Source organism: Oncorhynchus mykiss, chromosome 18 (genome assembly GCF_057628025.1).
Source record: "Oncorhynchus mykiss isolate SJ-2025 chromosome 18, ASM5762802v1, whole genome shotgun sequence".
In the NCBI taxonomy this organism is placed as follows: Eukaryota; Metazoa; Chordata; class Actinopteri; order Salmoniformes; family Salmonidae; genus Oncorhynchus; species Oncorhynchus mykiss.
Genome location: NC_143039.1, coordinates 26,577,507 through 26,605,113, shown reverse-complemented (window position 1 = coordinate 26,605,113; position 27,607 = coordinate 26,577,507). Strand labels below are relative to the sequence as shown.

General features: G+C 42.5%; 2 protein-coding genes across 2 annotated transcripts; both read right to left on the bottom strand.

Moving 5' to 3' along the window:
- Positions 1–151: 151 nt before the first annotated feature.
- On the bottom strand, positions 152–25,968 carry LOC118941115 (uncharacterized). Its single transcript, XM_090207991.1, has 5 exons — positions 25,871–25,968; positions 9,671–9,881; positions 7,336–7,553; positions 1,297–2,854; positions 152–959 (listed from the first exon to the last, which is right to left on the bottom strand). Exons 2-5 carry the CDS (start codon positions 9,854–9,856, stop codon positions 243–245), a joined length of 2,679 nt encoding a protein of 892 aa, XP_090064117.1. The 5' UTR covers positions 9,857–9,881; positions 25,871–25,968; the 3' UTR covers positions 152–242.
- On the bottom strand, positions 19,643–25,115 carry LOC110496918 (uncharacterized). The gene is made up of 3 exons (XM_090207992.1): positions 24,664–25,115; positions 20,782–22,557; positions 19,643–20,444 (listed from the first exon to the last, which is right to left on the bottom strand). The coding sequence occupies exons 1-3, from the start codon at positions 24,847–24,849 to the stop codon at positions 19,734–19,736; spliced, it is 2,673 nt and encodes an 890-aa protein (XP_090064118.1). The 5' UTR covers positions 24,850–25,115; the 3' UTR covers positions 19,643–19,733.
- Positions 25,969–27,607: the final 1,639 nt, after the last annotated feature.

The window sequence follows — 27,607 nt, the reverse complement described above, 5'->3', positions numbered from 1 at the left end:
ATTCCTCTGTATCATATTCCTCTCCACCCTCCAACTCCCCCCCTGTTCTTCCTCAACTCCTCATCATTAAACACTCCCCAGATGTGTGAAAAGTCAACATTTTGTGTTTATACAGTGTTGTACAGTATGCCTTAACAAAAATCAAACAGAGTAAACATTTTTTATTTTATTTTTAAATGCTTCGTTCTTTCATTGCATGCAAAAATACCATATCCCTCCCTCCCTACTCTCTATTACCCAGTCTACTCATCCATCTTCAAGCTTTCATCCCTTCCCTGCTCTTCTATCACCGTCTCAGTTCCACCTCCAGCTGGTTCCCTCTTTTTCTTCTCCTCCAGTCTCTTCCTCTCCTCTCTCCTCATCTTTTCTCTCTTCTTCTCCTCCTTTTCTTGAATCTTTCTCTCCATCTCCAAGAATGCAGCTTGAGCTTTCTCTCTCTTTTTCAGCTCCTCAGAACACTTCTTCTCTTTCTTAATCTTGTCTTTCATCATGTCATTATGTATCTTCATCAGCCCCTCTAACCTCTTTTTCTCTGCCTTTTCCTTCTCTTTTCTTTCCTTCTCTCTCTTTTTCTGTTCTAACTTCTCCCTCTTCTTCTCAGCCTTCATGACTTTCTTCTGCTCTTTCTCTCTCTCCTTCATCTCTTTCTTCTCCCTCTTTTTTTGCTCCTCCTCCTTGTGTTTTATCTCCTTTCTCTCTTTCTCTTCATCTTTCAACTTCTTATTCAGTTTCTTATTTTTCTCTTTTTCCTCCATCTTCAAAAATGGGATTTTCTGCATTTGGTTCATGAGCAGAAAGCCCACTCTTCCAAGAATGGTTTCTGCTCTCTCTGTTGAAACCTTCCCATTGGAGCACATGGAATGGGCACAATCCGCCTCACTCTTCAATCCCTCCCTCGGGCTCACCTCCTCAGTGACGCTCCTCTCTTCACTCTCAATTTCAATGCCTATCCAATGATCCTAACAGGAAGACATTGACTCTAGATGTAATATTGTTCCAATGTAGCACATTCAATACACAACTGAGTGATCAACATACAATGATGGCCTCATGGGGCACCCCATTAGATTTTACAATACCTATAGATGTTCCTGGGTCCATACTAAAAGTAATTAAAATGCTAACCCTAGTGAGGGGTGATGTTTTATACTATGAGCGAAGAGCAGCAGGGTTGGGGTCAATTCCATTTCAATTCCGATCAAAAGACTCTAAGATTCCAATTCTCTTCAACACATTGAATTGAAATGGAAATGACCACCATCCCTGTAAAGTAGTAAGGTGAAATTCGACACCTACCTTTACCTCTTCCAGGGTCCAGGGCCTGGGTTCCTCATCCTCTGTCCTGCATATGGATGCTCCAACTCTAACAGGCATCTTAGTGACTACGCAGATCAGAGGGTTGGGCAGCTCATCATTGCGGGTTGCCAGAGTTAAGTTAGCATCTGAGACCAGCTGTTGAGCGTGAGGGCAGATATTCACCCCCACAGTAGTGCCCCTTCCTTTCTGATCTGGCTGCTTGGGGTCCTTGTCATGGATGAATGCCAGGCTTGGAGGAAGTGCATGGACAGGGCTTTTATCACCCATCATTTCCTCTCTCTTGACAGTGGATGCAACTGCACTTTCCTCTATGTCAACTGAGCACTCTGTGGTGTTCTCAACGGTCTCCTCTGGCTGTTTGTGGTCAATGTTGTGGGTGCAGGGCAGCCTTAGAGACAGTGCTGTGGGTGCATGAGGACTTTTTTCAGCCAAAAACTCCTCTTGGAGGACAGTGGACACGGAAGCGACTGCTTCACGGGCAACTGGACACTTGCTGGTGCCCTCTACTGCCTCCTCTGGTAGTTTGTAGTCATTGTCAAAGACAAGTTGCAGGCTTGAAGGCAGCACTAAGGGAAGACCTGTGGCTGCTGATGGATCCTCTCTATTAGCAACTGATGCCTCTGCGGCGACTGAGCACTCAGTGGCTTCCTCTATCGTCTCCTCTGGCTGCTTATGGTCATTGTCCAAAACGTGTGACAAGCTTGGAGGCAGCCTTGGAGCAGGGCTTTTATCCAGGTCCTCTCCCTGGACAATGGATGTGCCTACAGCGATCTCTGTGGCAAGGGAGGACTCGGGTACATCCTCTTTTTCCTCCTTGGTCAGTTTGTGGTCAGAGTCACAGATACATGGCGAGCTTGGAGGCAGTGCTGCAGGGTCAGGAGGGCTTTGATCAGCTCCCATGTCCTCTTTGAGGTGAGTGGACACATCATTGGTTGTTTCACTGGCAACTGGACACTTGTTGGTTCCCTCTACTGCCGCCCCTGGCAGTTTGTCGTCAAAGACACGTGGCAGACTTGGAGGCAGCATTGGGACAGGGCATTTAGCTGCTGATCTGTCCACTCCATCAACAGTAGCTGTGCCTGAAGTGGCCTCTGTAGCAAATGAGACCACATAGGATTCCTCTACTGTGTGCTCTGGAGGCATGAAGTCATCGTCAACGACTGGTGGCAGGCATGGAGGCAGCACTGAAGGAAGAATTGTAGCTGCCCATCGGTTCTCTCTCTTGACAGTGGCTGTATCTGCAGTGTCCACTGTGGCAACTCGGCACTCCGTGGCTGAAACAGCAGGCTGGGAGGTTTCCGGGACTTTGAATGAATTGCCAATGAACCGCTGAGCCAGTGGTGGGAGGGAGAAAGGATAGAATCTGTCCTCTTCCTTGATATTAGATATTGCCACTGGAGAATCTGAGTCCTCAGTGGTTCCCTCTACTGTCTGCTGTGGTGGAATGGAGTCATCGTTAAAGAAGTGTGGCAGGTATCGATGCAGCATTGAGGAAAGATGTGTATCTGTCGACAAGTCCTCTCTTCTACCAGCAGATTTATTTTTATTTATTTTTTTATTTCACCTTTATTTAACCAGGTAGGCTAGTTGAGAACAAGTTCTCATTTGCAACTGCGACCTGGCCAAGATAAGGCATAGCAGTGTGAACAGACAACACAGAGTTACACATGGAGTAAACAATTAACAAGTCAATAACACAGTAGAAAAAAAAGGGGAGTCTATATATACATTGTGTGCAAAAGGCATGAGGTAGGCAAATAATTACAATTATGCAGATTAACACTGGAGTGATAAATGATCAGATGGTTATGTACAGGTAGAGATATTGGTGTGCAAAAGAGCAGAAAAATAAAAATAAATAAATAAAAACAGTATGGGGATGAGGTAGGTGAAAATGGGTGGGCTATTTACCAATAGACTATGTACAGCTGCAGCGATCGGTTAGCTGCTCAGATAGCAGATGTTTGAAGTTGGTGAGGGAGATAAAAGTCTCCAACTTCAGCGATTTTTGCAATTCGTTCCAGTCACAGGCAGCAGAGAACTGGAACGAAAGGCGGCCAAATGAGGTGTTGGCTTTAGGGATGATCAGTGAGATACACCTGCTGGAGCGCGTGCTACGGATGGGTGTTGCCATCGTAACCAGTGAACTGAGATAAGGCGGAGCTTTACCTAGCATGGACTTGTAGATGACCTGGAGCCAGTGGGTCTGGCGACGAATATGTAGCGAGGGCCAGCCGACTAGAGCATACAAGTCGCAGTGGTGGGTGGTATAAGGTGCTTTAGTGACAAAACGGATGGCACTGTGATAAACTGCATCCAGTTTGCTGAGTAGAGTGTTGGAAGCAATTTTGTAGATGACGTCGCCGAAGTCGAGGATCGGTAGGATAGTCAGTTTTACTAGGGTAAGTTTGGCGGCGTGAGTGAAGGAGGCTTTGTTGCGGAATAGAAAGCCGACTCTTGATTTGATTTTCGATTGGAGATGTTTGATATGGGTCTGGAAGGAGAGTTTAGAGTCTAGCCAGACACCTAGGTACTTATAGATGTCCACATATTCAAGGTCGGAACCATCCAGGGTGGTGATGCTGGTCAGGCGTGCGGGTGCAGGCAGCGAACGGTTGAAAAGCATGCATTTGGTTTTACTAGCGTTTAAGAGCAGTTGGAGGCCACGGAAGGAGTGCTGTATGGCATTGAAGCTCGTTTGGAGGTTAGATAGCACAGTGTCCAAGGACGGGCCGGAAGTATATAGAATGGTGTCGTCTGCGTAGAGGTGGATCAGGGAATCGCCCGCAGCATGAGAAACATCATTGATATATACAGAGAAAAGAGTCGGCCCGAGAATTGAACCCTGTGGCACCCCCATAGAGACTGCCAGAGGACCGGACAGCATGCCCTCCGATTTGACACACTGAACTCTGTCTGCAAAGTAATTGGTGAACCAGGCAAGGCAGTCATCCGAAAAACCGAGGCTACTGAGTCTGCCGATAAGAATACGGTGATTGACAGAGTCGAAAGCCTTGGCAAGGTCTATGAAGACGGCTGCACAGTACTGTCTTTTATCGATGGCGGTTATGATATCGTTTAGTACCTTGAGCGTGGCTGAGGTACACCCGTGACCGGCTCGGAAACCAGATTGCACAGCGGAGAAGGTACGGTGGGATTCAAGATGGTCAGTGACCTGTTTGTTGACTTGGCTTTCGAAGACCTTAGATAGGCAGGGCAGGATGGATATAGGTCTGTAACAGTTTGGGTCCAGGGTGTCGCCCCCTTTGAAGAGGGGGATGACTGCGGCAGCTTTCCAATCCTTGGGGATCTCAGACGATATGAAAGAGAGGTTGAACAGGCTGGTAATAGGGGTTGCGACAATGGCGGCGGATAGTTTCAGGAATAGAGGGTCCAGATTGTCCAGCCCAGCTGATTTGTACGGGTCCAGGTTTTGCAGCTCTTTCAGGACATCTGCTATCTGGATTTGGGTAAAGGAGAACCTGGAGAGGCTTGGGCGAGTAGCTGCGGGGGGGGGGGAGCTGTTGTCCGAGGTTGGAGTAGCCAGGCGGAAGGCATGGCCAGCCGTTGAGAAATGCTTGTTGAAGTTTTCGATAATCATGGATTTATCGGTGGTGACCATGTTACCTAGTCTCAGTGCAGTGGGCAGCTGGGAGGAGGTGCTCTTGTTCTCCATGGACTTCACAGTGTCCCAGAACTTTTTGGAGTTGGAGCTACAGGATGCAAACTTCTGCCTGAAGAAGTTGGCTTTAGCTTTCCTGACTGACTGTGTGTATTGGTTCCTGACTTCCCTGAACAGTTGCATATCGCGGGGACTATTCGATGTTAGCGCAGTCCGCCACAGGATGTTTTTGTGCTGGTCGAGGGCAGTCAGGTCTGGAGTGAACCAGGGGCTATATCTGTTCTTAGTTCTGCATTTTTTGAACGGAGCATGCTTATCTAAAATGGTGAGGAAGTTACTTTTAAAGAAAGACCAGGCATCCTCAACTGACGGGATGAGGTCAATGTCCTTCCAGGATACCCGGGCCAGGTCGATTAGAAAGGCCTGCTCACAGAAGTGTTTTAGGGAGCGTTTGACAGTGATGAGGGGTGGTCGTTTGACTGCGGCTCCGTAGCGGATACAGGCAATGAGGCAGTGATCGCTGAGATCCTGGTTGTAGACAGCGGAGGTGTATTTGGAGGGCCAGTTGGTCAGTATGACGTCAATGAGGGTGCCCTTGTTTACAGAGTTAGGGTTGTACCTGGTGGGTTCCTTGATGATTTGAGTGAGATTGAGGGCATCTAGCTTAGATTGTAGGACTGCCGGGGTGTTAAGCATATCCCAGTTTAGGTCACCTAACAGAACAAACTCTGAAGCTAGATGGGGGGCGATCAATTCACAAATGGTGTCCAGGGCACAGCTGGGAGCTGAGGGGGGTCGGTAGCAGGCGGCAACAGTGAGAGACTTATTTCTGGAGAGAGTAATTTTCAAAATTAGTAGTTCGAACTGTTTGGGTATGGACCTGGAGAGTATGACATTACTTTGCAGGCTATCTCTGCAGTAGACTGCAACTCCTCCCCCTTTGGCAGTTCTATCTTGACGGAAGATGTTATAGTTGGGTATGGAAATCTCAGAATTTTTGGTGGCCTTCCTGAGCCAGGATTCAGACACGGCAAGGACATCAGGGTTAGCAGAGTGTGCTAGAGCAGTGAGTAAGACACACTTAGGGAGGAGGCTTCTGATGTTGACATGCATGAAACCAAGGCTTTTTCGATCACAGAAGTCAACAAATGAGGGTGCCTGGGGACATGCAGGGCCTGGGTTTACCTCCACATCACCCGCGGAACAGAGAAGGAGTAGTATGAGGGTGCGGCTGAAGGCTATCAAAACTGGTCGCCTAGGGCGTTGGGGACAGAGAATAAGAGGAGCAGGTTTCTGGGCATGGTAGAATATATTCAGGGCATAATGCGCAGACAGGGGTATGGTGGGGTGCGGGTACAGCGGAGGTAAGCCCAGGCACTGGGTGATGATGAGAGAGGTTGTATCTCTGGACATGCTGGTTGTAATGGGTGAGGTCACCGCATGTGTGGGGGGTGGGACAAAGGAGGTATCAGGGGTATAAAGAGTGGAACTAGGGGCTCCATTATAAACTAAAACAATGATAACTAACCTGCACAACAGTATACAAGGCATATTGACATTTGAGAGAGACATACAGCAAGGCATACAGTAATCACAGGTGTTGAATTGGGAGAGCTAGCTAAAACAGTAGGTGAGACAACAACAGCTAATCAGCTAGCACAACAACAGCAGGTAGAATGGCGATTGATTAGGCAGAGAGGGTCGGATTAACTACACACAGAGCCTAAATGCGGCTGGGGCCGACAGATAAAACATAAACAAGCAGAATGGATTACCGTGAATTAATGGACAGTCCAGCATGCATCAGCTATGTAGCCAAGTGATCAGTGTCCAAGGGGCAGCGGTGGATGGGGCAGGGAAGCTGGACTGGCGAGTGTTATCCAGGTTAGAAAACTAACAATGACTAAATAGCTTGTAGCCAGTTAGCTGGTTAGCTTCTGAAGGTTCTTGAGTGTGTTCTAAAAATGTAAAGATAATAGCGGTTCCGTATCACATTGGGTGAGGCAGGTTACCGGAAGGTATAAACAAATAAAAAATCGAAAAGGGATAGAAAGTAAATATGGGTTCAGTGAGTGTTTGGGACGCGGCGATTCAGATGGTTAGCAGGCCTGTGCTAACAAGCTAACAGTTAGTAGACGGTGCTAAACACGGTAGCAGTTAGCGGACCGGGCTAAACAAGCTAGCAGTTAGCAGGCCGAATTTGCAAGCAAGGAGATAGCAAGGGCTAGAGAGTTAGCCTTTGGGGACGTCGCGATGGGGGGAGTCTGTTTATTCCTCTTCATGCGGTGACATCAATGGACCGGTCGTGGGTCTGGATATTGTAGCCCAGGAGCTCAAAATGTTCCGTTTGCGATGATAAATCTGATAAATCTGATAAATGATAAATGATAAATGATAAATCTGCTGTGGCCTCTGTGGAAACTGGGCACTCAGCAGGGACAAAGTAGGAAAATACAATGAATCGCTGTGCATCCTGAGTGCGTATGACCAATGGAGAGGGGGGATGCAACATGGTTGGTATAGGCCTCCGATTGGTGAAAGCCAGTGGTGGGAGGGAGTCAATACAGGGAGCCATGAACTCAGTGAGTGGACGTTTGGTCACATCTCTCACATTCTGCAGGAGAAAAGAAACAGACATGATGAAAGTGATCACATTCAGTACATACATTCTTTATGAGTGAACTCTATTTACTTTTACATCACATATACAGTGCCTTCGGAAAGTATTCAGACCCTTTCACTTCTTCCACATTTTGTTACCTCAGCCTTATTCTAAAATTGATTAAATAATTTTTTTCAGTCATCAATCTACACAAAATACCCCATATTGACAAAGCAAGAACAGAATCGTTCCAAATTAATTTAAAATAAAAATAATGGGAATATGCTTTCGTATTCAGTACTTTGTTGAAGCACCGTTGGCAGCGATTACAGCATAGAATCTTCTTGGGTATTACGCTACACACTCGGCATACCTGTGTTTGGGGACTTTCTCCCGTTCTTCTCTGCAGATCCTCTCAAGCTCTGTTAGGTTGGATGGGGAGAGTTGCGGCACAGCTATTTTCAGGTCTGTCCATAGATGTTCGATCCGGTTCAAGTCCGGGCTCTGGCTGGGCCACTCAAGGACATTCAGAGACGTGTCCCAAAGTCACTCCTGCGTTGTCTTGGCTTGTGCTTAGGGTCGTTGTTCTGTTGTAAGGTGACCCATCGCCCCCAGTCTGAGGTCCTGAGCGCTCTGGAGCAGGTTTTCTTCAAGGATCTCTCTGTGCTCCGTTCATCTTTGCCTCGATCCTGACTAGTCTCTTAGTCCACGCCGCTGAAAAACATCCCCACAGCATGATGCTGCCACCACCGTGCTTGACTGTGCCGTAGGTGCCAGATTTCCTCCAGACGTGACGCTTGGCAATCAGGCCAAAGATTTCAATCTTGGTTTCATCAGACCAGAGCATCTTGTTTCTCATGGTCTGAGAGTCAATGGGTGCCTTTTGGGAAACTCCAAGTGGGCTGTCATGTGCCTTTTACTGAGGAGTGGCTTCCATCTGGCAAATCTACCGTAAAGGCCTGATTGGTGAAGTGCTGCAGAGATGGTTGTCCTTCTGGAAGGTTCTCCTATCTCCACAGAGGAACTCTTGTGCTCTGTCAGTCACTATCGGGTTCTTGGTCACCTCCCCGACTAAGACCCTTCTCCTCCGAATGCTCAGCTTGCCGGGCGTCCAGCTCTAGGAAGAGTCTTGGTGGTTCCAAACTTCTTCTATTTAAGAATGATGGAGGTCACTGTGTTCTTGGGGACCTTCAATGCTGCGGACATCTGTTTCTCGACACAATCCTGTCTCGGAGCTTTACGGACAATCCCTTCTACCTCGTGGTTTGGTATTTGATCTGGCATGCACTGTCCACTGTGGGACCTTATATAGACAGGTGTGTGCCTTTCCAAATCATGTCATATCAATTTCATTTACAACAAGTCCAATCAAGTTGTAGAAACATCGAAAGGACGATCAATGGAAACAGGATGCACCTGAGCTCAATTTCGAGACTCATAGCAAAGGGTCTGTATACTTATGTAAATAAAGTATTTCTGTTTTTAAATGTAATACATTTTCAATACAAATGTAACACAGTTTTTTCGCATTGTAATTGTGGGGTATTATGTGTAGATTGCTGAGAATCTTTATTTTATTGAATCCATTTTAGAATGAGGATGTAAAGTAACAACAGGTGGAATAAGTAAAGGTGTCTGAATACTTTCCTAAGACACTGTATATATCTAGTGTCCTCTCAGATGCTCTGCACCAGTCTGTACCAACCCTGGGTCTTCTAGCTAACGGGTCAACTAAGTGTAAAAATACATGCACTACACCCAGCACAACATTTGACATTTTAGACATTTAGCAGACGCTTTTGTCCAGAACAATTTACCGTTAGTGCATTCAACTTAAGGTAGCTAGGTCAGACAACTACATTATGCTGATTTGAAGGTCTATGAGAGATCGCTTGGTCTTGTTATTTAATTTTTTTTAAAGACAAGGCAACCATAAGAACTGAGGACTATGTACATAACAATACTCAGAGACATACACAATACAACACAAGAAAAGTTATCAGACAAAATACTGTTAGCTTACGTTCAATGGCATATGGCACATTTTGCCAGTATATTGACATATATTTGATTTAATCAATATTGTTCAACAGAACTCTAGTCGACTTTGTCAAAGTTGGTCTTGTTACCTCCTCAATCAGGCTTGGCATTTTCCTCGTCTCAAACCAAATCCTCTTCATCTCCTTCTCCTGCTCCCTCTGGATCTGTCTCACCAGAACCAACCTGGCTCCCAGCTCCATCATGTAGTCTGTCTGGATCTCCCTATCCTTCAACTGACACTCAACCCTCCTCTGTGTCAGCGTTGAACCCTCCATGTCTTCCTCCTAGCTAACAATAAGTCTGGAAAATACATAACGTTGTAGTAAGTGGTGTGTTGCTAACCAAAGAATAATACATCTCTTTACGATGTGCTCACATTTCTTCCCCTTTACTTACAATTAAGCAAGTGACAATCCCAATCCAGAGATGATTACGCAATAGGCCTATCTGAATTATTAGTAAAAAGTTCAAATGAATCAATTTTGGCTGTTCCTATCATTATGTGCACAATATCCTTCATGACATCTTCATTGTGATGCAAGGCGTTGCCATTGGAGATGAGAAAGCACAACATAGACTTTAACAATCAAACTTCAGGCTCTCTCTGTACCTTACTATTGAGCCTTATTCAACCCCCTCATGTAACGCCACTCCATATTGGCCCTGGTTCTCACAAACCACACTAATCACTTATATAATATCATTCAAAAAGGTTTTGGGGGAAGAAAGTGACTATTTCCATCATGGACCAAACTTGTTGTACAGTTTCATCTATTTGAATCACTCCAGTCTTCTCTTTGAGTGCCTCTGAGTGCAACTCAATTTAATGAGGTCTATCAATTCAACCATTTGAAATGGATGACCATTTAATCAAGAAAATCTGAATATTTTTTTAAATTAGCAACTACAAGTTAGCCAAGTTCGCCTACTTGTTTTTTACACAACCTACCCTTGTGTTACATATTTATAGAGATAATTGATTACAATGTATGTTGGGGATTAACACAGAGATGCGGTTTTCTTTCATCAATAGAATGTATTTGCCATTAGGCTGGCTGACTACAACAACTGTAACATGCCATCTCAGTTGTCAGGATGAACAATTTTCTCACAAAAAAACTGATTCAAGCAAACTGTCTCTCGTCAATAGTTTCACTTGTCACCATGATTGCATGTCAGGCCTACTTAAAGGGTCATGTTAGTACACAAGTCATTTAAAAAGTAGTTATTCTTCAGAAACATAGTTAAACAGTAAGTTATATTACAACCTACCTCTCAAGTAAGCCGCGTGTTCTCTTGCTAATGAAACAGGACATGAATAATCTGTCAGTGGTTAGTTGAATCAGTCTCTTTGCACTGTTCTGTTTGTCTGTGCAACAGCTAACCTCCCAGAATCAGAATCTTGTGATGTCACAATGAAGGCCCCATTGCTATGACTACCCACAGAAGCTCTCATGTGTAATCAAATGCTAGATCAATTCCCTTTTTTTTAACCTGTTGAGCACAGTCATATGTAATATTTACATTGAATCCATGTAACCAAATGTTTTATTAAAATAAAATGCTCTACCTCTTATTAAATTGTTGACCATTCATAGTACAGGTGTTTTGCCTATTTCAAATTGAATATGTTTTAGATTTCACAACTAGCATCCAGGTTTACTTAGGTTATTTGTTTGACCTTAGCCTTCCGCTAATGTCAGTGTTGCTCATCAAAATCTTCATCATTAATAAAATATTTAGGCTACCTTACTACATACAGTAAAACAGGTATTCTGTAGACTGTGACACCTCAGTGAGTGTTTAAGAAAACATCTCTCCTCAATGGCCTCAGCTATTAGCCATATGATCAACAAGGTCAAATGTTGCACTAAAATCAAGAAGCAGCTTATTTTGGTCAAGTGACCTGATCCATTGATCGGTTAAAACAACTAGAGCTGTTGCAGTTGAGGGATCTTCACGGTTCGCATGCTGGTAGAGAAATAAGATGTGCTGGGTGTGTAATTATCTAGGCCTGAAACATTTGATTGAAGAGTAGGTGTCCCTGAATTCTTGCATTGTAGTTCAATGTATTATTAAGGAAATCAATATCAGCTGACTATAGAACAGTAGTTTTAGACCTGCCAACAGGTCCCATTGTTTAAAAACTTGTTTGAAATGTTTCTTATCCATGTCTTTCCAGTTGATCTAACCAATCAGACTCAAGAGCAGTGTAATTACTGACAGTGTAACAAAGTTGAAACTGCATCCTTTGTGTGTCTTCCACTAAGATACCAGTTGCATTTACATAGAGACATTACATACTGTTTGACAAATAGCCTATGTCTTGTTATAGGAATAAATGTGAAATGCAGCACTGAAATTGTTTGAATTACATTAAATGATTACCTGTCAGAGACCACCCACTGGTTCTCTATTTCTTCAAATAGTGTTGACACTGTGACTTCAGTTAAAGGGGGTAGATCAGGAATCTTTGTTGGAATGTGGCCCTCAAACTCAACTGAAATAAACAGAGCAAATAATCAGGGACCTGCATCCTAATGATTCTATTCTGTCATGGATGATAATAATTAATACTGACATTTTCAAACATATGATCATAATCCTTTTCAGTTATTCTATAATATAGGATATAATCAATGTTAATTTTATCTTGTGCAAACATTATCATAATCATTTTCACTGTCCTAACTCAGTTCATCTATTAATTTCATACCTGCTCCCAAAAAGGCTCTTACATTTTCATTTTTCCTTACAAATACAAAAAAATTGCATGGTTGGACATTGACAGGAATAAGATCTAGTGTTGACGTGGTTGGACTGTCCTAATACACCCTCACATGGCAACTTTGTTCCGCATAGATACTAATCATGTAGACCACGGGAATTGGTGGAAGTCATGCAAAACAGTTTTTTCCGCATTCATGTAATGATGGCACTGAAGCAGACACATTGAGCACACGTTTGGTATGTCAAAGCTTGTTGTACTAATTACATATTCCACCAACAAAGGTGATGGATACAATTTGAGATTTTAACTTTCCTGACCAGGACAGTCACGCAATACTGGAATATAAAAGAAAACCAGAAACCCTGAACATGTGAGTATAGATATTATTAATGAGCTAGCAATGCTGTGTGTGTGCGCTCATCCGGAAAACGAGTGTGGGTGGCTTTTGACAGCTCAGTATGGGGTGCACGTCCAACTGACCGTCAGCTGGCTAGAGATCGTGTGTGGTGCAACGTTATGGGTTCAAATAACACATTGAATGTCAGAATACAACTATAGGGATTATATTAATTCTAGGTCAAATAGATTAAAGCTAGTATAAACTGCTGATTGTCTCTTATGGGAAAATGTAGCACAAATCTATTGCTTCATGCTAATGCTAGCTACGTCGGTTTTGACGTTTTGGTAGGGGCGTGTCAGTTTTAGCTAGGTGGCTGTCACTGGCTAGACATCGTGTGTATGGTGTACTGATTCAAAGAAACCATCAGATGAAATTTCAGAATATAATTCATTAATTATATGGCTAATAGATTGACGTTAGTACCAATTGCAGATATTTTATGAGAGCAGGTAGCATTGTTAGTCTATGCTCGCTAGCTAGCTTAGCTTGCTAGCTAGCTAATTCATTTTGATGTCAGATCTACTTAGCTGGCTAGTTCTTACCAGTGTCTGTCTGGATGTCGGCGTTTCAGAGCAAGTTCAACCATCATTTAACCCCCGGGAATGCTGTTCCATGGAGTTGTACCCCTAGATTAGCAAGGTATGTGTGTGTAGGTGTCAGTCAGTGTCATACAGGTTCGATTGCATCACAGAATAAAATTATATGATACAAAGGTAAACCCCATTTTCTCCAAAACACAATACAATAGAGGCAGGATACTTGTCCACATGATTAAGCATGCATTTAATCTAACAAAAATGACATGAACTAATTTTTTGACCAAATGAGCAGTTACTGCCTTTTTGCTTGGGAGGGCAGAATAGGGAAGACATCAACACTATGAAATAACACATGTGGAATCATGTAGTAAGCAAAGAAGTGCTACAAAATACATTTTATATTTGAGATTCTTTAAAGTAGCCACCCTTTGCCTGGATGACAGCTTTGCACACTCTTGGCATTCTCTTAACCAGCTTCATGAGCTAGTCATCTGGAATGCATTTTAATTAACACGTGTGCCATGTTAAAAGTTAATTTGTGGAATTTCTTTCCTTAATGCGTTTGAATCAATCAATTGTGTTGTGACAAGGTAGGGGTTGTTTACAGAAGATTGCCCTATTTGGAGAAAATTAACAAGTCCATATTATGGCAAGAACAGGTCAAATAAGCAAAGAGAAACAACAGTCCATCATTACCTTAAGACATGAAGATCAGTCAATCAGGAAAGTTTCAAGAACTTTGAAAGTTTCTTCAAGTGCAGTCGCAAGAACCATAAAGCGATATGATGAAACTGGCTCTCATGAGGACCACCACAGGAAAGAAAGACCCAGAGTTACCTCTGCTGCAGAGGATAAGTTCATTAGAGTTACCAGCCTCATAAATTGCAGACCAAATAAATGCTTCACAAAGTTCAAGTAACAGACACATCTCAACATCAACTTTTCAAAGGAGACTGCGTGAATCAGACCTTCATGGTCAAAATTCTGCAAAGAGATCACTACTAAAGGACACCAATAATAAAAAGAGACTTGCTTGGGCCAAGAAACACAAGCAATAGACAGTAGACTGGTGGAAATCTGTCCTTTGGTCAGATCAGTCCAAATTTGAGATTTTGGTTCCAACCTCCGTGTCTTTGTGAGACGCGGAGTAGGTGAACGGATGATCTCCGCATATGTAGTTCACAGCGTGAATCATGGAGGATGAGGTGTGATGGTGTGGGGTTGCTTTGTTGTTGACACTGTCTGTGATCTATTTAGAATTCAAGCACACTTAACCAGCATGGCTACCACAGCATTCTGCAGCGATCCGCCATCCCATCTGGTTTGCGCTTAGTTGAACTAATAATTTGTTTTCAACAGGACAATGACCCAACACACCTCCAGGCTGTGTAAGGGATATTTGAACAAGAAGGAGAGTGATGGAGTTCTGCATCAGATGATCCAGCTTCCACAATCACCCGACCTCATCCCAAGTGAGATTGCTTGGGAAAAGCAGCCAACAAGTGCTCAGCATATGAGCAAACTCCTTCAAGACTGTTGAAAAGGCATTCCAGGTGAAGATGGTTGAGAGAATGCCAAGTGTGTGCAAAGCTGACATCAAGTAAGTTTAGTAAGTTCAAGACAACTGGTAACTCGGGAAAAAGGAGCTACGACTTGGAAAATACGTTTTCATTTTTCATCCAGCTCGGAATTGTAAATTTGGAACTCGGGCCTCTTTAAATCAAATCAAATCAAATGTATTTATATAGCCCTTCGTACATCAGCTGATATCTCAAAGTGCTGTACAGAAACCCAGCCTAAAACCCCAAACAGCAAGCAATGCAGGTGTAGAAGCACGGTGGCTAGGAAAAAGAGCTCTTTAAAGAGCTACGACCTGAAGATCACTGACATAATCATGATTCAAGCTTTTTTTGTTGAGTTCCCAGTTGTCTTAAAAGTACCATGAATCCAGAGAATGCCAGACCTTGATTACAAAGTTTGATGACAAAATTTGCCCACGAAGGACCGCTGCACCACCTTCCTGTTCAAGTGAGCACAGCACAACAAGTTGAGTCCAAAAATGTCTTGTATGATTCATAATTGATTTAATTAGGCAGGGAGAACTGTATACTGTAGCTAAGAAATGAACACTAAGTGTATGTTGTGTAGTAAGCTGCTAGTAGCCCATGTTCCTCACTGGATGAAGGAACTATTTCGCTGCCAGACAAGGCTATAGCTGATAGCCAGGTGTAGCAGTGGTAAGGTGTTGGGACTCTGCTGTTGGGACAGCTTTATGTAGGCTATAACAGTTTGTGGGCACTGTTTGTCACGTTATAGGGCAATTAATATATTGTTTATCAAATCAAATCACATTTTATTTGTCACATACACATGGTTAGCAGATGTTAATGCGAGTGTAGCGAAATGCTTTTGTTGTGTAGTATAGTGGCTTTGTTGGCATTCATCCCACACAATTTTTTATTTCCCCGCCAAGATTTACAAGTTCAAATCGCCACTGATCATATTCCCTCTATAATATTTCCGCTATCATATTCCTCTCTATTATATTCTCTCTAACATATTACCCTGTATTATAATAATATATATCATATTCCCCTCCATCATATTCCTCTCTATCATATTCTGTGTATTATATTCCCCTATATCACATTCCCCTCCATCATATTCCCCTCAATCATTTTCTCCGCTATCATATTCCCCTCCATCATATTCCCCTCTATCATATTCTGTGTATTATATTCCCCTGTATCACATTCCCCTCCATCATATTCCCCTCAATAATTTTCTCCGCTATCATATTCCCCTCCATCATATTCCTCTCTATCATATTCTGTGTATTATATTCCCCTATATCACATTCCCCTCCATCATATTCCCCTCAATAATTTTCTCCGCTATCATATTCCCCTCCATCATATTCTGTGTATTATATTCCCCGCTATCTTTTTCCTCTCCATCATTTCCCTCTCTATCATATTCCCCTGTATTATAATAATCTATATCATATTCCCCTCTATCATATTCTGTGTATTATATTCCTCTATCATATTTCCTCTATGGCTGCTTTGCGTGATGTATTGTTGTCTCTTCCTTCTTGCCCTTTGTGCTGTTGTCCCTGCCCAACAATGTTTGTACCCTGTTTTGTGCTGCTACCATGTTGTGCTGCTGCCATGTTGTGTTGCTACCATGTTATTGTCATATTGTGTTGCTACCATGCTGTGTTGTCATGTGTTGCTGCCATGCTATGTTGTCGTCTTAGTTCTCTCGTTGGGCAGAGACTGTCCCAAGATCGCGTAGCAGTCGGAGGTGTGTTTTCTTGTCTTGTCCGGTGAAAATATTCGCTTTCCTCGTTTATTTGTACATATTTCATATACAGTGGGGAGAACAAGTATTTGATAAGCTGCCTGTTTTGCAGGTTTTCCTACTTACAAAGCATGTAGAGGTCTGTAATTTTTTTATCATAGTATATCAGTATTTTTGGGCGCCGATTATAAAAATAAATATATATATATATTTTTTTACCTTTATTTAACTAGGCAAGTCAGTTAAGAACACATTCTTATTTTCAATGACGGCCTAGGAACGGTGGGTTAACTGCCTCGTTCAGGGGCAGAACTCCAGATTTTCACCTTGTCAGCTCGGGGGATTCAATCTTGCAACCTTACAGTTAACCCAATAACGACCTGCCTCTCTCTCGTTGCACTCCACAAGGAGACTGCCTGTTACGCGAATGCAGTAAGCCAAGGTAAGTTGCTAGCTAGCATTAAACTTATCGTATAAAAGACAATCAATCATAATCACTAGTTAACTACACATGGTTGATGATATTACTAGATATTATCTAGCGTTTCCTGCGTTGCATATAATCTGACTGAGCATACAAGCATACACGTATCTAAGTATCTGACTGAGCGGTGGTAGGCAGAAGCAGGCGCGTAAACATTAATTCAAACAGGCTTTCTTTGCGTTTTGCCAGCAGCTCTTCGTTGTGCGTCAAGCATTGCGCTGTTTATGACTTCAAGCCTATCAACTCCCGAGATGAGGCTGGTGTAACCGAAGTGAAATGGCTAGCTAGTTAGCGCGCGGTAATAGCGTTTCAAACGTCACTCGCTCTGAGCCTTCTAGTAGTTGTTCCTCTTGCTCTGCATGGGTAACGCTGCTTTGATGGTGGCTGTTGTCGTTGTGTTGCTGGGAGGAGCGAGGAGAGGGATGGAAGCTATACTGTTACACTGGCAACACTAAAGTGCCTATAAGAACATCCAATAGTCAAAGGTTAATGAAATACAAATGGTATAGAGGGAAATAGTCCTATAATTCCTATAATAACTACATCCTAAAACGTCTTACCTGGGAATATTGAAGACTCATGTTAAAAGGAACCCACCAGCTTTCATATGTTCTGAGCAAGGAACTGAAACTTTAGCTTTCTTACATAGCACATATTGCACTTTTACTTTCTTCGCCAACACTTTGTTTTTGCATTATTTACACCAAATTGAACATGTTTCATTATTTACTTGAGGCTAAATTGATTTTATTGATGTATTATATTAAGTTAAAATAAGTGTTCATTCAGTATTGTTGTAATTGTCATTATTTCAAAAAATAAATAAAAAATTGGCCGATTAATCGGTATCGGCTTTTTTGGTCCTCCAATAATTGGTATCGGTATTGGTGTTGAAAAATCATAATCGGTTATTTATTTATTTTTCTCTTTTGTACCCCAGTATCTCTACTTGCACATGATACTCTGCACATCTATCACTCCAGTATTAATGATAATTTGTAGTTATTTCGCCTCTATGGCCTATTTTTTTGCCTTACCTCATTAATATTATTACGTTTGCACACTCTGAACATAGATTTTTACTATTATGCTATTAACTGTACGTTTGTTTAACCCATGTGCAACTCTGTGTTGTTTTTGTCGCACTGATTTGTTTTATCTTGGTCAGGTTGCAGTTGTAAGTGAGAACATGTTCTCAACTGGCCTACCTTGTTAAAAACTAATTGACGCTACCCATTCCGTTAACGTTAGGATAATTTTCATCAACAACCGCTGAATTGCAGAGCGCCACATTCAAATAATATTACTATAAATATTTATATTCATGAAATCACAATATAGCAAAACACAGCTTAGCTTTTTGTTAATCCGTCTGTTGTGTCAGATTTTGAAAATATGCTTTACAGCGAAAGCAATCCAAGCGTTTGTGTAAGTTTATCGATCACTAGACAAAACATTATGGACACCTAGCATCAAAGTAGCTTGGTCACGAAAATGAGAAAAGCAATACAATTAATTGCTTACCTTTGATCTTCGGATGTTTTCACTCACGAGACTCCAAGTTACACAATAAATGTTCCTTTTGTTCCATAAAGATTATTTTTATATCCAAAATACCTCAGTTTGTTTGGCGCGTTGTGTTCAGAAATCCACAGGCTCGAGCAGTCACAACAACGCAGACAAATTCCAAATAGTATCCGTAATGTCCACAGAAACATGTCAAAAGTTTTTTATAATCATTCCTCAGGTTGATTTTAAAGTATATAATCGATAATATATCAACCGGCACTGTCTCTTTTTCAGTAGGAGAGGGAGAGTCAATGGCTGCACCACTCTGTTGCGCAAGCAAAACTCATGCGAACACCCAGCTATCCACTACGCGATGTTATCTTGCTCGCTCATTTTTCAAAATAAAAGCCTGAAACTATGTCTAAAGACTGTTGACACCTTGAGGAAGCGATAGGAAAGGGAATCTGGTTGATATCCCTTTAAATGGAGCGAAGGCAGGCTATGGAACATATAGCTTTCAAAATAGAGGCCTCTTCCTGGTTTTATTTTCCTCAGGTTTTCGCTTGCAATATCAGTTCTGTTATACTCACAGACCATATTTTGACAGTTTTGGAAACTTTAGAGTGTTTTCTATCCTAATCTGTCAATTATATGCATATTCTAGCATATGGGCCTGAGAAATAGGCCGTTTACTTTGGGAACGTTCTTTTTCCAAACATAAAAATAGTGCCCCCTAGCTGAAAGAGGTTAAAGTGTTGTGTTGTCTCACTTGTCGTGATGTGTGTTTTGTCCTATGTTTTAAGTTTATTTATTTATTTTTAATCCCAGACCCCATCCCCGCAGGAGGCCTTTTGCCTTTTGGTAGGCCGTCATTGTAAATAAGAATTTGTTCTGAACTGACATGCCGAGTGAAATAAAATAAAATATCATATTCCTTCTATCAAATTCCTCTGTATCATATTCCTCTCCACCCTCCAACTCCCCCCCTGTTCTTCCTCAACTCCTCATCATTAAACACTCCCCAGATGTGTGAAAAGTCAACATTTTGTGTTTATACAGTGTTGTACAGTATGCCTTAACAAAAATCAAACAGAGTAAACATTTTTTATTTTATTTTTAAATGCTTCGTTCTTTCATCGCATGCAAAAATACCATATCCCTCCCTCCCTACTCTCTATTACCCAGTCTACTCATCCATCTTCAAGCTTTCATCCCTTCCCTGCTCTTCTATCACCGTCTCAGTTCCACCTCCAGCTGGTTCCCTCTTTTTCTTCTCCTCCAGTCTCTTCCTCTCCTCTCTCCTCATCTTTTCTCTCTTCTTCTCCTCCTTTTCTTGAATCTTTCTCTCCATCTCCAAGAATGCAGCTTGAGCTTTCTCTCTCTTTTTCAGCTCCTCAGAACACTTCTTCTCTTTCTTAATTCTGTCTTTCATCATGTCATTATGTATCTTCATCAGCCCCTCTAACCTCTTTTTCTCTGCCTTTTCCTTCTCTTTTCTTTCCTTCTCTCTCTTTTTCTGTTCTAACTTCTCCCTCTTCTTCTCAGCCTTCATGACTTTCTTCTGCTCTTTCTCTCTCTCCTTCATCTCTTTCTTCTCCCTCTTTTTTTGCTCCTCCTCCTTGTGTTTTATCTCCTTTCTCTCTTTATCTTTCAACTTCTTATTCAGTTTCTTATTTTTCTCTTTTTCCTCCATCTTCAAAAACGGGATTTTCTGCATGTGGTTCATGAGCAGAAAGCCCACTCTTCCCAGGATGGTTTCTGCTCTCTCTGTTGAAACCTTCCCAATAGAGCACTTGGAATGGGCACAATCCGCCTCACTCTTCAATCCCTCCCTCGGGCTCACCTCCTCAGTGACGCTCCTCTCTTCACTCTCAATTTCAATGCCTATCCAATGATCCTAACAGGAAGACATTGACTCTAGATGTAATATTGTTCCAATGTAGCACATTCAATACACAACTGAGTGATCAACATACAATGATGGCCTCATGGGGCACCCCATTAGATTTTACAATATCTATAGATGTTCCTGGGTCCATACTAAAAGTAATACAAATGCTAACCCTAGTGAGGGGTGATGTTTTATACTATGAGCAAAGAGCAGCAGGGTTGGGGTCAATTCCATTTCAATTCCAATCAAAAGACTCTAAGATTCCAATTCTCTTCAACGCATTGAATTGAAATGGAAATGACCACCATCCCTGTAAAGTAGTAAGGTGAAATTCGACACCTACCTTTACCTCTTCCAGGGTCCAGGGCCTGGGTTCCTTATCCTCTGACCTGCATATGGATGCTCCAACTTTAACAGGCATCTTAGTGACTACGCAGATCAGAGGGTTGGGCAGCTCATCATTGCGGGTTGCCAGAGTTAAGTTAGCATCTGAGACCAGCTGTTGAGCGTGAGGGCAGATATCCACCTCCACAGTAGTGCCCCTTCCTTTCTGATCTGGCTGCTTGGGGTCCTTGTCATGGATGCATGCCAGGCTTGGAGGAAGTGCATGGACAGGGCTTTTATCACCCATCATTTCCTCTCTCTTGACAGTGGATGCAACTGCACTTTCCTCTATGTCAACTGAGCACTCTGTGGTGTTCTCAACGGTCTCCTCTGGCTGTTTGTGGTCAATGTTGTGGGTGCAGGGCAGCCTTAGAGACAGTGCTGTGGGTGCAGGAGGACTTTTTTCAGCCAAAAACTCCTCTTGGAGGACAGTGGACACGGAAGCGACTGCTTCACGGGCAACTGGACACTTGCTGGTGCCCTCTACTGCCTCCTCTGGTAGTTTGTAGTCATTGTCAAAGACAAGTTGCAGGCTTGAAGGCAGCACTAAGGGAAGACCTGTGGCTGCTGATGGATCCTCTCTATTAGCAACTGATGCCTCTGCGGCGACTGAGCACTCAGTGGCTTCCTCTATCGTCTCCTCTGGCTGCTTATGGTCATTGTCCAAAACGTGTGACAAGCTTGGAGGCAGCCTTGGAGCAGGGCATTTATCCAGGTCCTCTCCCTGGACAATGGATGTGCCTACAGCGATCTCTGTGGCAAGGGAGGACTCGGGTACATCCTCTTTTTCCTCCTTGGTCAGTTTGTGGTCAGAGTCACAGATACATGGCGAGCTTGGAGGCAGTGCTGCAGGGTCAGGAGGGCTTTGATCAGCTCCCATGTCCTCTTTGAGGTGAGTGGACACATCATTGGTTGTTTCACTGGCAACTGGACACTTGTTGGTTCCCTCTACTGCCGCCCCTGGCAGTTTGTCGTCAAAGACACGTGGCAGACTTGGAGGCAGCATTGGGACAGGGCATTTAGCTGCTGATCTGTCCACTCCATCAACAGTAGCTGTGCCTGAAGTGGCCTCTGTAGCAAATGAGACCACATAGGATTCCTCTACTGTGTGCTCTGGAGGCATGAAGTCATCGTCAACGACTGGTGGCAGGCATGGAGGCAGCACTGAAGGAAGAATTGTAGCTGCCCATCGGTTCTCTCTCTTGACAGTGGCTGTATCTGCAGTGTCCACTGTGGCAACTCGGCACTCCGTGGCTGAAACAGCAGGCTGGGAGGTTTCCGGGACTTTGAATGAATTGCCAATGAACCGCTGAGCCAGTGGTGGGAGGGAGAAAGGATAGAATCTGTCCTCTTCCTTGATATTAGATATTGCCACTGGAGAATCTGAGTCCTCAGTGGTTCCCTCTACTGTCTGCTGTGGTGGAATGGAGTCATTGTTAAAGAAGTGTGGCAGGTATCGATGCAGCATTGAGGAAAGATGTGTATCTGTCGACAAGTCCTCTCTTCTACCAGCAGATACATCTGCTGTGGCCTCTGTGGAAACTGGGCACTCAGCAGGGACAAAGTAGGAAAATACAATGAATCGCTGTGCATCCTGAGTGCGTATGACCAATGGAGAGGGGGGATGCAACATGGTTGGTATTGGCCTCCGATTGGTGAAAGCCAGTGGTGGGAGGGAGTCAATACAGGGAGCCATGAACTCAGTGAGTGGACGTTTGGTCACATCTCTCACATTCTGCAGGAGAAAAGAAACAGACATGATGAAAGTGATCACATTCAGTACATACATTCTTTATGAGTGAACTCTATTTACTTTTACATCACATATACAGTGCCTTCGGAAAGTATTCAGACCCTTTCACTTCTTCTCCTCAGACTTATTCTAAAATTGATTAAATATTTTTTTTCAGTCATCAATCTACACAAAATACCCCATATTGACAAAGCAAGAACAGAATCGTTCCAAATGAATTTAAAATAAAAATAATGGGAATATGCTTTCGTATTCAGTACTTTGTTGAAGCACCGTTGGCAGCGATTACAGCATAGAATCTTCTTGGGTATTACGCTACACACTCGGCATACTTGTGTTTGGGGACTTTCTCCCATTCTTCTCTGCAGATCCTCTCAAGCTCTGTTAGGTTGGATGGGGAGAGTTGCGGCACAGCTATTTTCAGGTCTGTCCATAGATGTTCGATCCGGTTCAAGTCCGGGCTCTGGCTGGGCCACTCAAGGACATTCAGAGACGTGTCCCAAAGTCACTCCTGCGTTGTCTTGGCTTGTGCTTAGGGTCGTTGTTCTGTTGTAAGGTGACCCATCGCCCCCAGTCTGAGGTCCTGAGCGCTCTGGAGCAGGTTTTCTTCAAGGATCTCTCTGTGCTCCGTTCATCTTTGCCTCGATCCTGACTAGTCTCTTAGTCCACGCCGCTGAAAAACATCCCCACAGCATGATGCTGCCACCACCGTGCTTGACTGTGCCGTAGGTGCCAGATTTCCTCCAGACGTGACGCTTGGCAATCAGGCCAAAGATTTCAATCTTGGTTTCATCAGACCAGAGCATCTTGTTTCTCATGGTCTGAGAGTCAATGGGTGCCTTTTGGGAAACTCCAAATGGGCTGTCATGTGCCTTTTACTGAGGAGTGGCTTCCATCTGGCAAATCTACCGTAAAGGCCTGATTGGTGAAGTGCTGCAGAGATGGTTGTCCTTCTAGAAGGTTCTCCTATCTCCACAGAGGAACTCTTGTGCTCTGTCAGTCACTATCGGGTTCTTGGTCACCTCCCCGACTAAGACCCTTCTCCTCCGAATGCTCAGCTTGCCGGGCGTCCAGCTCTAGGAAGAGTCTTGGTGGTTCCAAACTTCTTCTACTTAAGAATGATGGAGGTCACTGTGTTCTTGGGGACCTTCAATGCTGCGGACATCTGTTTCTCGACACAATCCTGTCTCGGAGCTTTACGGACAATCCCTTCTACCTCATGGTTTGGTATTTGATCTGGCATGCACTGTCCACTGTGGGACCTTATATAGACAGGTGTGTGCCTTTCCAAATCATGTCATATCAATTTCATTTACAACAAGTCCAATCAAGTTGTAGAAACATCGAAAGGACGATCAATGGAAACAGGATGCACCTGAGCTCAATTTCGAGACTCATAGCAAAGGGTCTGTATACTTATGTAAATAAAGTATTTCTGTTTTTAAATGTAATACATTTTCAATACAAATGTAACACAGTTTTTTCGCATTGTAATTGTGGGGTATTATGTGTAGATTGCTGAGAATCTTTATTTTATTTAATCCATTTTAGAATGAGGATGTAAAGTAACAACAGGTGGAATAAGTAAAGGTGTCTGAATACTTTCCTAAGACACTGTATATATCTAGTGTCCTCTCAGATGCTCTGCACCAGTCTGTACCAACCCTGGGTCTTCTAGCTAACGGGTCAACTAAGTGTAAAAATACATGCACTACACCCAGCACAACATTTGACATTTTAGACATTTAGCAGAAGCTTTTGTCCAGAACAATTTACCGTTAGTGCATTCAACTTAAGGTAGCTAGGTCAGACAACTACATTATCCTGATTTGAAGGTCTATGAGAGATCGCTTGGTCTTGTTATTTAATTTTTTTTAAAGACAAGGCAACCATAAGAACTGAGGACTATGTACATAACAATACTCAGAGACATACACAATACAACACAAGAAAAGTTATCAGACAAAATACTGTTAGCTTACGTTCAATGGCATATGGCACATTTTGCCAGTATATTGACATATATTTGATTTAATCAATATTGTTCAACAGAACTCTAGTCGACTTTGTCAAAGTTGGTCTTGTTACCTCCTCAATCAGGCTTGGCATTTTCCTCGTCTCAAACCAAATCCTCTTCATCTCCTTCTCCTGCTCCCTCTGGATCTGTCTCACCAGAACCAACCTGGCTCCCAGCTCCATCATGTAGTCTGTCTGGATCTCCCTATCCTTCAACTGACACTCAGCCCTCCTCTGTGTCAGCGTTGAATCCTCCATGTCTTCCTCCTAGCTAACAATAAGTCTGGAAAATACATAACGTTGTAGTAAGTGGTGTGTTGCTAACCAAAGAATAATACATCTCTTTACGATGTGCTCACATTTCTTCCCCTTTACTTACAATTAAGCAAGTGACAATCCCATTCCAGAGATGATTACGCAATAGGCCTATCTGAATTATTAGTAAAAAGTTGGCTACTGGAAAAGCGACCAAGTTCAAATGAATCAATTTTGGCTGTTCCTATCATTATGTGCACAATATCCTTCATGACATCTTCATTGTGATGCAAGGCGTTGCCATTGGAGATGAGAAAGCACAACATAGACTTTAACAATCAAACTTCAGGCTCTCTCTGTACCTTACTATTGAGCCTTATTCAACCCCCTCATGTAACGCCACTCCATATTGGCCCTGGTTCTCACAAACCACACTAATCACTTATATAATATCATTCAAAAAGGTTTTGGGGGAAGAAAGTGACTATTTCCATCATGGACCAAACTTGTTGTACAGTTTCATCTATTTGAATCACTCCAGTCTTCTCTTTGAGTGCCTCTGAGTGCAACTCAATTTAATGAGGTCTATCAATTCAACCATTTGAAATGGATGACCATTTAGTCAAGAAAATCTGAATATTTTTTTAAATTAGCAACTACAAGTTAGCCAAGTTCGCCTACTTGTTTTTTACACAACCTACCCTTGTGTTACATATTTATAGAGATAATTGATTACAATGTATGTTGGGGATTAACACAGAGATGCGGTTTTCTTTCATCAATAGAATGTATTTGCCATTAGGCTGGCTGACTACAACAACTGTAACATGCCATCTCAGTTGTCAGGATGAACAATTTTCTCACAAAAAAACTGATTCAAGCAAACTGTCTCTCGTCAATAGTTTCACTTGTCACCATGATTGCATGTCAGGCCTACTTAAAGGGTCATGTTAGTACACAAGTCATTTAAAAAGTAGTTATTCTTCAGAAACATAGTTAAACAGTAAGTTATATTACAACCTACCTCTCAAGTAAGCAGCGTGTTCTCTTGCTAATGAAATAGGACATGAATAATCTGTCAGTGGTTAGTTGAATCAGTCTCTTTGCACTGTTCTGTTTGTCTGTGCAACAGCTAACCTCCCAGAATCAGAATCTTGTGATGTCACAATGAAGGCCCCATTGCTATGACTACCCACAGAAGCTCTCATGTGTAATCAAATGCTAGAACAATTCCCTTTTTTTTAACCTGTTGAGCACAGTCATATGTAATATTTACATTGAATCCATGTAACCAAATGTTTTATTAAAATAAAATGCTCTAGCTCTTATTAAATTGTTGACCATTCATAGTACAGGTGTTTTGCCTATTTCAAATTGAATATGTTTTAGATTTCACAACTAGCATCCAGGTTTACTTAGGTTATTTGTTTGACCTTAGCCTTCCGCTAATGTCAGTGTTGCTCATCAAAATCTTCATCATTAATAAAATATTTAGGCTACCTTACTACATACAGTAAAACAGGTATTCTGTAGACTGTGACACCTCAGTGAGTGTTTAAGAAAACATCTCTCCTCAATGGCCTCAGCTATTAGCCATATGATCAACAAGGTCAAATGTTGCACTAAAATCAAGAAGCAGCTTATTTTGGTCAAGTGACCTGATCCATTGATCGGTTAAAACAACTAGAGCTGTTGCAGTTGAGGGATCTTCACGGTTCGCATGCTGGTAGAGAAATAAGATGTGCTGGGTGTGTAATTATCTAGGCCTGAAACATTTGATTGAAGAGTAGGTGTCCCTGAATTCTTGCATTGTAGTTCAATTTATTATTAAGGAAATCAATATCAGCTGACTATAGAACAGTAGTTTTAGACCTGCCAACAGGTCCCATTGTTTAAAAACTTGTTTGAAATGTTTCTTATCCATGTCTTTCCAGTTGATCTAACCAATCAGACTCAAGAGCAGTGTACTTACTGACAGTGTAACAAAGTTGAAACTGCATCCTTTGTGTGTCTTCCACTTAGATACCAGTTGCATTTACATAGAGACATTACATACTGTTTGACAAATAGCCTATGTCTTGTTATAGGAATAAATGTGAAATGCAGCACTGAAATTGTTTGAATTACATTAAATGATTACCTGTCAGAGACCACCCACTGGTTCTCTATTTCTTCAAGTAGTGTTGACACTGTGACTTCAGTTAAAGGGGGTAGATCAGGAATCTTTGTTGGAATGTGGCCCTCAAACTCAACTGAAATAAACAGAGCAAATAATCAGGGACCTGCATCCTAATGATTCTATTCTGTCATGGATGATAATAATTAATACTGACATTTTCAAACATATGATCATAATCCTTTTCAGTTATTCTATAATATAGGATATAATCAATGTTGATTTTATCTTGTGCAAACATTATCATAATCATTTTCACTGTCATAACTCAGTTCATCTATTAATTTCATACCTGCTCCCAAAAAGGCTCTTACATTTTCATTTTTCCTTACAAATACAAAAAAATTGCATGGTTGGACATTGACAGGAATAAGATCTAGTGTTGACGTGGTTGGACTGTCCTAATACACCCTCACATGGCAACTTTGTTCCGCATAGATACTAATCATGTAGACCACGGGAATTGGTGGAAGTCATGCAAAACAGTTTTTTCCGCATTCATGTAATGATGGCACTGAAGCAGACACATTGAGCACACGTTTGGTATGTCAAAGCTTGTTGTACTAATTACATATTCCACCAACA

Bases quoted from the DNA above. Each gene is read 5' to 3' on its own strand.
- LOC118941115 (XM_090207991.1), bottom strand. From the start codon at position 9,856: ATGGAGGGTTCAACGCTGACACAGAGGAGGGTTGAGTGTCAGTTGAAG. The intron at 2,855-7,335 runs ATCATTTATCAT...AAATAAAAATAA, and splicing joins ACAGAGGCCACAGCAGATTT to ATCTGCTGGTAGAAGAGAGG. The intron at 960-1,296 runs GTAGGTGTCGAA...TCTTCCTGTTAG, and splicing joins GGACCCTGGAAGAGGTAAAG to GATCATTGGATAGGCATTGA.
- LOC110496918 (XM_090207992.1), bottom strand. From the start codon at position 24,849: ATGGAGGATTCAACGCTGACACAGAGGAGGGCTGAGTGTCAGTTGAAG. The intron at 22,558-24,663 runs GTAACAAGACCA...TTTCTCCTGCAG, and splicing joins TGCCAAGCCTGATTGAGGAG to AATGTGAGAGATGTGACCAA. The intron at 20,445-20,781 runs GTAGGTGTCGAA...TCTTCCTGTTAG, and splicing joins GGACCCTGGAAGAGGTAAAG to GATCATTGGATAGGCATTGA.